Source organism: Onychomys torridus, chromosome 18 (genome assembly GCF_903995425.1).
Source record: "Onychomys torridus chromosome 18, mOncTor1.1, whole genome shotgun sequence".
Classification (NCBI taxonomy): Eukaryota; Metazoa; Chordata; class Mammalia; order Rodentia; family Cricetidae; genus Onychomys; species Onychomys torridus.
The window spans coordinates 65,861,896-65,872,567 of record NC_050460.1 but is presented as its reverse complement, the minus strand read 5'-3'; the positions used below and the strand labels follow the sequence as shown (position 1 = coordinate 65,872,567).

The window sequence follows — 10,672 nt, the reverse complement described above, 5'->3', positions numbered from 1 at the left end:
TTGTTGTTGTTCAGTTTGTCTAAAGACTCTGCTTTTTGAATAAATGGAGAAATTTCTTCTTGAAGAGAATCATTTCTTGAAACAATAAGTAGAGAATATGATATTAAATAGTGGGCTGCATAGAACCTGTTTGTTGGAGTCCTTTCCCTAGCAACAGATGTGTCAGCCTGAACAATTTTTCTGATTGGCTAAAACTAAAGTGATTGGATTTTAATCCCTTTTTGTTCTTGTTAATTCTGCCTCAGTCTGTGATTGCTTCTGACCCCACCAAACACCCAAGAAGAAAATGGCCACAACTGGAGCCATGGTGTTAAGACTTTTCTTCATGGCTGTCCTGATGGGCCCCCAGAAGTCATGGGCTATCAAAGGTAAGTGCTAAGGGACAGGAGACTATGAGGCTTTGGAGAAAGGTACAATGGGCATCTGTAAGACATGACATGTGCAGTGGGCATCTGTAAGACAGTCTTTGGACTGAGAAGTAAGAATGACAAGCGCCGGTAAGTTCGAATCTGAAGGTTACAAAGCAGTTATAGTTTTGGGGAAATTCTTCCTTCCAAGTGAAGTAAGTCAGACTTAGTTGAGCAAGACAAACCGAGGCCTGTGTGGCTGAGGACTACCATTTCACCAGAGGCCAGACTTTGGCGGCTATGGGGAAGTAGTTTTCCAAAGGCACCAACAAATCATATATCTGGGTTTTAATTTTTTTTAGGGATATAATTAGAAGTCCCACACAATGTTGTGAGGATTAATTGAAAAAAAATATATGAGGAGCCCTGCCTGAGTGCTGTTCTTGGCTGGGTACACGGCAGTTCATTGTTGCCATGTGAACCCTGTTGTATGCCAACCACAGACACTGTATTGAAGATCATTAGAAAGAAAGGTCACCCCCCCCATCCCCAAATCTACCTAGGAGGATGGGCAGGGACCACAGGCACACTGTTATGAAGTGTGTTTAATTCACTGACTCTTGGGGCAGGGGTGGCGACACCATCCCTCTGTGTGACACAGCGGATGCAACAGCAAGTATAGCTTTCTATTGCCCAAGGACTTAGAAAGGCAGATGCTCTTCCTGCGGGGCATCCAGAATATATGTGTGTGCATCGAGGCAACTTTAAAATAAATACCTTGGTCAGACATTAAAATCGTCACCTTATTCCTAAAGACGACAGAGAAGCAACGGTCTCCTCATCTCCCTTGTTGCTGTTTATTCTCTTTGTCAGTTATAATAGACCATGTCACAGAAAAGCTCTGTCACAATCTAAGTAGTGTTTACATCCAGGTCAAGTGTCAAAGCTATACCCTTCTCACAGAGGAAGCCACAGAGTGAGTGTAAGTGGTCCACAATGTTGCAAGTTCTCTGTCTCAACCTCTGGGCACCTCGTCTCTAAGGGTCTATCTAGTCTTTGGTGCTTAAAGCAGTTTCTGCCCACACAATGTCAGCAGTGTTTGTTAGAGGCCTGATGAGGTGCTAAGGAAGTTCCTGTCTCAAACCTGTCCCGGTAGAAGGACTCAGGCAGAGCTGTGCTTGTAAACACACAGGTTAAGTAGATAGAGATCTGCTCTGATCACAGGGTATGCCAAGGGATCAGGTGTCAGGTTCCAGAGTTCCTAATCCATGCTTTCAAATAACTCCTCTCTCTTCAGAGAGTGCTGCATCAGGAGAAAGAGACACTGGTGTGCTGACCTAAGGGGTTTACACCCACACCACAGGGATCCAGGAAAGGTTCTTTCTTATGCAATGCCGCTGGATTCCCAAAGTCATGAAGTCATTAAACACCCACTCAAAACTGTCTTCTGCATCAACCTGCCTCTCCCTCAAGGCTCAGGGGACATTGTAGAAGAGGGGACAGAAAGAATCTAAGGGCCGGAGGATAGAGAGGGCTGCTGTGCAATACCATCTGTCAGACATGACACGGCTGTCCCACACATGAATGAACGTGCAGTGGCTGTGGTTACCTGCACAAGCCAGTTCAACTATCCAGCACGGATGGGGGAGGGGCTCTTGAGGCCCTGCCCCTAGTTGAGGAGCTGTTTACAGTTGATATCAACTGATGGAGAGTTATTTCTTTTTTGGTGTGTGTGTGTGTATGTTGGGAGTGGCCACTGGTAGGTGGCTCATGCTTCAGTGGGTGACCTCATATGCGTGCACGCAGGGACAACATTAATTTGACCTGGTGGGTTAACAAAGAAGACTGTGTCCAAGACTGTGTCTTGCGTCCCTCATCCACTCACCCTCTCTGACACAGCTCCCTTCTTTCTTACCTCCCACTTTGCTCAGCACGGATGTCCATCACCCAGACCCGGTCTCCTAACCTGCACTTCATCCTCTGCTAATGTACTTGTCCAGTCCCAATCCACCACCTTCAACGCAAACACACGTGGGTTTTTCATCCCCTCTCCCATTTTCCTTGCTAACTTCCTTTCCTTTCTTTTCAGAGGAACACACAATCATCCAGGCGGAGTTCTTTCTTTCCCCAGACCAAAAAGGAGAGTATATGTTTGATTTTGATGGTGATGAAATTTTCCATGTGGATACTGAGAAGTCAGAGACCATCTGGAGACTTACAGAGTTTGGACAGTTTGCCAGCTTTGAAGCTCAAGGTGCATTGGCCAATATAGCTGTGGACAGAGCCAACCTGGACATCATGACAAAACGTTCCAACCACACTCCAGATGTCAATGGTACTCACTTTTCCTCCTCCCAGATGTGGGAACTCATAGCTTTAAAACAGATGCCTTGGAAATCTGTCTCAGGGTGTTCTGACTTTCCCTCCTGAAACCTGAGCTTGCTCGGCACAGCAAACCCAATTCTCAGGCCACAGGCCCAGGGATTTTAAAACTTTAGGCCTTTTTTGCTGTTTTAGTTTTGGTTTATTCATCCACAATCACTCACAGAATCATTGCCCTGAGTCTGTCTACACAGGGGAAGTTAGGAACTGGGGTGGGTGTGGGTGGGATGGTGGGTGGGTATCACATACTTCAATACTGACTCCAAAATGTCAGAGCTGGATATTGGATAACATGACTCCTCAGGGCAAAGCTTTAGAGTCCTGAAGCAGAACTGTACCACAGGCCAGCGTGGGGAGGAGAGGAACTCACTGAGAGAATGAAAAGCTGATTTATGTTATGTCTCCTCCCACAGTAGCCCCAGAGGTGACTGTGCTCCCCAACAGACCGGTGAGCCTGGGGGAGCCCAACATCCTCATCTGCTTCGTCGACAAGTTCTCCCCTCCAGTGGTCAATGTCACCTGGCTTCGGAACGGACAGCCCGTCAGCACGGGTGTATCAGAGACAGTGTTTCTACCCAGGGAGGATCACCTCTTCCGAAAATTCCACTATCTGACCTTCCTGCCATCCACCACAGATGTCTATGACTGCATGGTGGAGCACTGGGGTTTGGAGGAGCCTCTGCTCAAGCACTGGGGTATGGCACATCCGTTGGTTCACTTTAAGACTTCCTGCTCTGATGCTGGATTCCGGACCCTTAGCATTCATAGTGTAGGGATGGGAACACAGCTCAGTGGTAGCACACTTGCCTTACATGTGTGGCGCCTCAAGTTCAATTTCCAGAACCAAAAACTAACAGTTTACAGTGTTTTATAACACTGATTGCAGTTCATACGCCTCTGTTCTCTCCCTAATCAGGATCTCACTAACCACTTTTGAGAAAAAAATATGTGTATGGGTGTTTTGCATGTGTGTATGTCTGTACACCATGTAAGTGCCTAGTACCCTCAGAGGTCAGAAAAGGAAGTCAGATCCCCTGCAACTGGAGCTATGGACAGTTGTGAGCTGCCATATGGATGCTGGGAAGTAAACCCAGGTCCTGTGCAAGAGCAACCAGTTCTCTTAAATGCCATTTAAGAGAACTTCCCCAGTCCCAGAACTCACTTTCTTTATTACATTAGTCACCAATGCTACCCCCACCACAGTAATTGACAGCTGCTTTGTTTCATTTTTCCCCAGAGTTTGAAGAGCAAACCCTCCTCCCAGAAACTAAAGAGAACGTGGTGTGTGCTCTTGGGCTATTTGTGGGTCTAGTGGGCATCATTGCCGGGGTTGTCTTCATCATCAAGGGTATACAAAGACGCAATGCTGCAGAACGCCGCCAAGGAGCCCTGTGAGATGCCTGGAGGTAGGTTAGACGTGGTCAGAGACTGACAGATGTGCAGGTATCTGAGGAAAGAAAGCAGAGGCGAGGGTGTGCGGTGTCTTTAAGAAAAGGGTGGGGAAACGGTACCTCTTAATCCCTTTTGTTGGAAGGGATCGAGCCATAGCATTGGCTGGTATCCAAACCTCCATCCAGGGTCTGTGATCCCTTCCACGGCTGCTCCTGGACCACATCTTGAGTCTTAGAAATTTTCTTCGGCTCCCAAGACCATTGACTCATATGAGAACCGTGCATCCTGGTGACTTGGGGAGACTAGTCTCTGAGCATGCAGCAGCCTCTGCTCCAGAGTCTGAAGTTTTTGGATCCATGGCATGAACTGGAAATGAGTAGTATTGATCTTTTAGTCTGAGAGACGCTTCTAAAGGGAGCCATGGGAGAGGCAAGGCATATTGACCTTTGTGCAAAATAGGGTTTGCAGTTCCTGTTGGGAACCCAAATCAACAGTTAAGGACTTTCCCAGAGTCAAATGATCAAGAGGGATGAGGAAGGAAGCGAGGGGCTCCGTACTTGTCCTGAACTCTCTGGTAACCATGTGTGTCCCACCACAGGTGATGCCTTCAATAGGTGCTCAGTGAAGAAACTCGCTGTGACACTGACTGAGGTCCCTTTCCTCAGATGTTCGCCTCCGTGGGGAGATGCACACCTGCAGCTTCCAGCCTTGAGCCTGGAGAATGGCAGCAGCTCTCTGGTCTAATGTCTGTCTGGGGCTGTCTGCCGCCTTCCTGTACCTGTTCTCTATTTTCCATCATTTACAGTCACTATGTAATTCCTGTGACGAATATCATGGAGTTCTTTCTCTTCTGTGGAACTTTCTGAGCACTGCATGGAGGTATCTTCTATCTACCTGTGGCTTGCTGTTTCTCCAAACTGTATTTTTTTTTTCTACAAATAAACATCTTGGATGAGTTGTGAAGTGGTTTTGTGTGTGTGTGTGTGTGTGTGTGTGTGTGTGTGTGTGTGTGTGTGTCTGAGCAAGTTCTTGGCGGGGAGGAGGAGTCTGAGGAACATGTGTGTTCCCTCCAAGTCTGCATGTTGAGTACCTTTTACAAGCTCAGGGGTTAATCAGGAATCCCAGGTTCACCAGGGTTTTAAGTATCTGCGGATGCTTTTACTTGAATTCATGTCCTCACCTAACAAACCCCAGAGCAGGGCTGCTGTACTACAAACTCAGAACCAATGTGGGGGGATGTGTGGGGAGCAGGAGGGGGACATGAAGGTGAATGTGACTCCCTCCCATTTTATCACATGTGAAATTCTCAAAGAAAGTTTAAGGACAACACTAACTGGACTCAGTATATATATATCTATGTGTGTGCATTTGCGTGTGTGTGTGTGTGTGTGTGTGTGTGTGTGTGTGTGTGTGTGTGTGTGTAGAAGTCACAAATACTAGAAGTGGGAGGAAGAGGTTGAGGGATCATAGGAAGAGCTGGAGGAGAGGGGAAGATTGGGAATGATGTAAATACACAGATATAGTATACTTATGTATAAACTCCCCAAATAGATTTTTTAAAAGGAGAGATTCAGAATCAATATTTGGCTCTTGAGATGGCTTTTATCCATATCTTCAGGAAAATAAATCTCAAATCTGAGGGCCAGGCCTCAGATAATGAGTGAGAAAGAGAGAGGGGGACAGTTGTGGGAGCAAACTGAAAAGATCCACACACGTTACAGAGTGCAGCTACTGATCAGTGACCCTTGCTGCAGAGTCCTTTGCATTAGGGGATGGCCAGGAGACGCTGAGGGCCAGGGCGGGATGCTGTGGCTTGAATCTCAGTAGTCTCATGTTTTGGAAACTGTTCTCTGGATGATGGTGGCATTTTGGGAAGTGGACCAGGTGAGTCTGGCCGCAGAAGTAGGTCGCTAGGCTAGGGCTGTTGAAGGCTTCACTCCGTCTGTCCCTTGTTCCAGCCTCACAGACTCTGCTTTCTGGTCTGGTCCATTCAGTTCATTTCTGTTTCTGTAACAAGCACCAGACAAAAGCAGCTGATGGAAGATGGAATTTATTTGTTGACAACTCCAGTTTCTAGCCATTACTGTGGTAAAGTTGGGGCAGAAACATGAAAGTGTTACATCCACTGTTAAGAGCAGAAAGATCAGATGTGTAAAGGAGGTGCTGAACTGTTGAGAGAATGTTAGAAACTTCAATCAAGTGACGATATAAGAATTTGTTTAGGAAGGCCAGAGTGTAATTGATGCAATCCACATTAATTGAAAGATGGAGAAATTTGATCACCTGGATAGACTCAGAAAATAGACTGTGGCAGAATTTAGCATTTGGTCTTAAAGTTGTTTTCTTTTCTTTTTCTTTTTTTAAAAGAATTGATTTCTTAGGAAATCTGTAATAAAAATCAATTTATTTGACCTGGGAAAGACAGCTGTCTTGCTTTGCACATCAGATACTGGGGCAGAGCATTTGAAACTCCCCAAGTGATATCTAGGGCATTATGGTGTTGGGCAGTGAAAAAATGGTAAAATAAATCAACAAAAAGGTATTAGTATGTCAAAGAATACAAAATTTAATTGTTTCATTTTTGATATAACCAGATACTTAGGAAGTAAAAAATAACAGACAAATGCATAGTATTAATAAGAAAATTAAAAATGTAGGGTACAAAGCCATTGTAAAAAAAAATTCTGCCAAAAACAAATGAAAACTAAGTCGAGAAGATGATACTACAAATGCCAAATATTCAGCCAGCACTAATAGCACACCAGGAAGGCTCTCATTTGGAAAACTATAAAGCACCATTGGGAAAAATGGGTACAGGTAAACACATGAAGGGATAGACAGAGACAGTACGACTAAATATATTCAAGATGTTTCCTCTAAATCACTCTGCAAACAGAAACATGCTCCAGAAAACCAGAGTAAGTCTTTACTTATTTGTTTTATTTGCTGGTTTGTGTCTATTTCTTACCTATATTTAGCAATCTGGGGACTCATTAAGTTATATTTAAACTCCACATGTAAGCAGTGAGGTTTCATTAGATAAGAAAATTATTGGGGGAAAGGTCAAGGTGCAGGTGTTGTCAAATGCAACCAATATCACACCCAGAAAATCTACTTTATGCAAATAATACATAATAAGGCTTAAAATATGCATAGCAGAGACCTTGAGTTTGTACTAAAATGAGTCCTTGGTGCTGGCGTGTAAATTCTGCAGTGATCACTGCACTGAGATCGTCTGAGCTGATGGTTCACTTCTTGGGTTTACTTTTGAAACTAACTCTTCAGCTCTGATTGGAACCAAACTTAGTGTCTAACAAGGACTATTGGGGTCCAGCCCCTGGTATCTGAAAGTTTTCCTGTGTCCTGCCTGGTCCACAGCCACTCAGACCCAAATAAACACACACAGGCTTATATTATTTTTAATCTATGGCCATGGCAGGATTCTTGCTAGCTAGCTCTTTTATCTTAAATTAACCCATTCCTATAAATCTATACTTTTGCCATGTGGCTTGTGGCTTATCAGTACCTTTACATCTTGCTTCTCCTGGTGGCTAGCAGCATCTCCCAGCTCTGCCTTTTTTTCTCTCTAGTTAGAATGTCCCACCTAACCATATCCTGCCTCACCATTGACCAAACAGCTTTATTTATCAACCAATCAGAGCAACACATAGTCACAGTATGCAGGATGACATCACCCATCAGCCCCTCCATAGCCCTCTCCCAGGGTCTGTGGAAGAATCTACAACCAGCTGATATATTAATACTTGATGATATTGAATGAATCTATGTACACGAAACTCTTTAATCCATTCACTTTATTTTTCTGAGAGAGTTCTCCCTGTACATGGCTCCTCCTTGGCTCCTTTCTTGCCTGAGTCTCCCCGCGTCTTTCTGCTGTTCCCTCTAAGAGCCATCTTAATCCTTCATCTTAGTTCTGCCCATCCAGCTCTTCCTGGCCTTCCATTTCATCTTCTAGTTCTATTTTCTACTCCTCCAATCTAGTCCCCCCAAGTCTCTGGGGTTTACAGTTATAAACCCATGCAATAGCAATGCTCTGACGAAGGCGAGGTCACCAGGTTTGAATTCTTACAGGGTCATCAAGGAGGATAAGATTTCTTCAGGCAGTGACTCTCAGGCTTTCTTTTACAACCCAAAAAGGGAGTGGTAAAGGAGGAGGTCAACTAAGAGCTAAAATCAGTTAATATATCAGAAAAAAAGAAATTTATGTGCTCAAACTACATTCCTGGAAGTGGTTAAGTAAAATATTAGGAGTCTATAATGTTAGTATAAATCATGAGTAAAATAAAGCTGCACATATATAGGCTTTAACTGTCTCAGTAACACTACTGTGTCGTTTACTGACAGGGCTGGGGTATCTAGGCAGCTGTGTCACAGTTTGATGTACCTGGTATGCAAAAACCCTTTTGTTCTAAGTTAAATGTCAAAAGGGGAGTTCTAAAGGCTGTGTAAGAAAGGGTCTGAGGTGACCTGGGTGGTGTCTTCACATGGATATTTACTTTAACTCAGGGGCTCTATTCTATCTGGTCTTTGGGTGTAGATAGGTGTCTCAGATGCTTTTGTCGGGAGCTAGCTCTGGCCTTGGGTGTAGCGAGAGGAGATATCCGACTCTAACATTAAAAAAGGAGAGACAAAAGACCTGGAGGAAGGAGGTCTTGCCTGAGGCTGTCATCCAAATGCCTGAATTGTGTGTATTCAAGGAGAGGTCACTCCACACTGTTTAGTGGTTCTTAGGGAGAAGAGTCAGTTGGGAAAACTATAAAGGCGCACATGAAATCCATAGCAGAAAACAGCTCATGTATTTACAAAGCCGAGCAACACCAAGGCTCCCTGAGGCTCGGCTTTTTCCTCAGGAAAAGCTCTGCTTCTTCCAGGTATTAGCTTTCGCTATAGTCCGCTGAATCCCTGCGTCACATTCCTGCGACCTGCAGCAAGAGTCTTGCTCTGTGCAGGTCCACAGGGGGGTGGGCATCATCCTGTGAGCCAACCCTCAGGCTTTCTCTAAACTCTTTTCTAGCTGTCATTATGATGTCTGTGAGTCTCTGGCGAGCCACGTGCTGCATCTTAGATAAGAGGCGGGAAGGTCTGGTTACTTTTACAGCCCGAGTCCTGTTGCATACTTTATTATCACACTTGTTTCAACCTCCACGGTTGTTTTGAATGTGTAGGAACTGTCTTTGAATTTTTTAAATTAAAAGTTCAAGCCAGCTGGGTGTGGTGGCATGTAGCTGGAGACCTTCTCTCCAGCCCCGCCAAGCCCTGGCAGTCCGACAACCCACTTATAAAATAAACACACAGATGCTTATATTATTTAAACTGCTTGGCCATTAGCACAGGCCTGTCATTGTCTAGCTCTTATTCTTGCATTCAGCCCATTTCTAATAATCTATACTTTGCCACGTGGTTTGTGGCTTACCCATACCTTACATGGCGGCTGACAGCTCTCTCTGCCTTCCACTTCCCAGAATTCTCTTCTCTGCTTTTCCCACCTATACTTCCTGCCTGGCTACTGGCCAATCAGTGTTTTATTTTAACCAATCAGAGCAACACATTTGACATACAGAACATCCCACAGCAGTGGCACACTTGTTTAATTCCAGCCATCAAGAGACAGAGGCAGGTGGCTCTCTGTGAGTTTGAGGCCAACCTAGTTTACAGGCCAGTCAGGGATATATATGTAATTACAATGTAGAACATCATGTTGATTTACACACACACACACACACACACACACACACACACACACTCACGGGGTGTCTGAATTCAGAATTCAGCATATGCATTACCTCACATACTTGTAACTAAATGAAAGTTATGTTGTGGTGATGTAATCTTTCCTTTCTGTTTTCTACATCTTGTCCTTAAAGCTGCATGCTTATTTGAGGAAATACACGATAAGGGGTAGTGTCACAGGATGGGCTCAGATGCACCAGATAAAGGGCAGGGGAATCCATGGGGGACAGGACAGGGAAGAGGAGAGGACTTCTGTCCTGGAGCTGCAGGCCCAGGCAGGGGCTGAGCAGCCATCAGGGAGCACAGGTCTGCAGGGTCCAGAACCAGGGGGAGCCGGGTCCTGGGGAAGCACTGTCAAAGGAGGAACTGGAGCCATGGAGACAGGGGAGCTCCTTCCTTCAGCCTTGTCACCTCTCCTCAGCTCAGGAGTCCTGCAGAGCACAGGGACAGTGGCCTTTCCAGACCTAACCCTGCAGAGGCTTCTCTCACCACCCCAGGCCTCTCCTGACAGCATGACCTGAGCAGAGGGAACTTCTCAAGCCCCAAGTCAGCGCTGCTTCAGAGCACAGGCCTTCAGTGAGTGCAGGAACAAGGCTCAGTGCAAACCGCCTGGCCAGACCCTGGCAGTGCCCAGAAGCTCTTTCTTCTCTGTGATTCTCAACCTGTTCTTCCAGGCTGGTTAATCGTTCTCTCACCTGCAAATCACTGTCCCTCAGGTTGCACTCTAGCAGCCATAGACTGTTGAGTTCAGAAGTTGCTTAAAGTTTGAGGTCACCTAGGGGATGGCCATCTTCACAGAA

The 10,672-nt window shown here is 45.4% G+C and overlaps 1 protein-coding gene across 1 annotated transcript; it reads left to right on the top strand.

Moving 5' to 3' along the window:
* The first annotated feature begins 257 nt into the window (after positions 1-257).
* On the top strand, positions 258-5,043 carry LOC118569891 (H-2 class II histocompatibility antigen, E-U alpha chain). Its single transcript, XM_036168148.1, has 5 exons — positions 258-368; positions 2,437-2,682; positions 3,143-3,424; positions 3,967-4,135; positions 4,720-5,043. The coding sequence occupies exons 1-4, from the start codon at positions 287-289 to the stop codon at positions 4,122-4,124; spliced, it is 768 nt and encodes a 255-aa protein (XP_036024041.1). The 5' UTR covers positions 258-286; the 3' UTR covers positions 4,125-4,135; positions 4,720-5,043.
* The last annotated feature ends 5,629 nt before the right edge of the window (positions 5,044-10,672 follow it).

Excerpts from the sequence above, each read along its gene's own strand:
- LOC118569891 (XM_036168148.1), top strand. The coding sequence starts at position 287 with ATGGCCACAACTGGAGCCATGGTGTTAAGACTTTTCTTCATGGCTGTC. Across the intron at positions 2,683-3,142 it reads CCACACTCCAGATGTCAATG|TAGCCCCAGAGGTGACTGTG; the intron begins GTACTCACTTTT and ends CTCCTCCCACAG. Across the intron at positions 3,425-3,966 it reads GCCTCTGCTCAAGCACTGGG|AGTTTGAAGAGCAAACCCTC; the intron begins GTATGGCACATC and ends ATTTTTCCCCAG.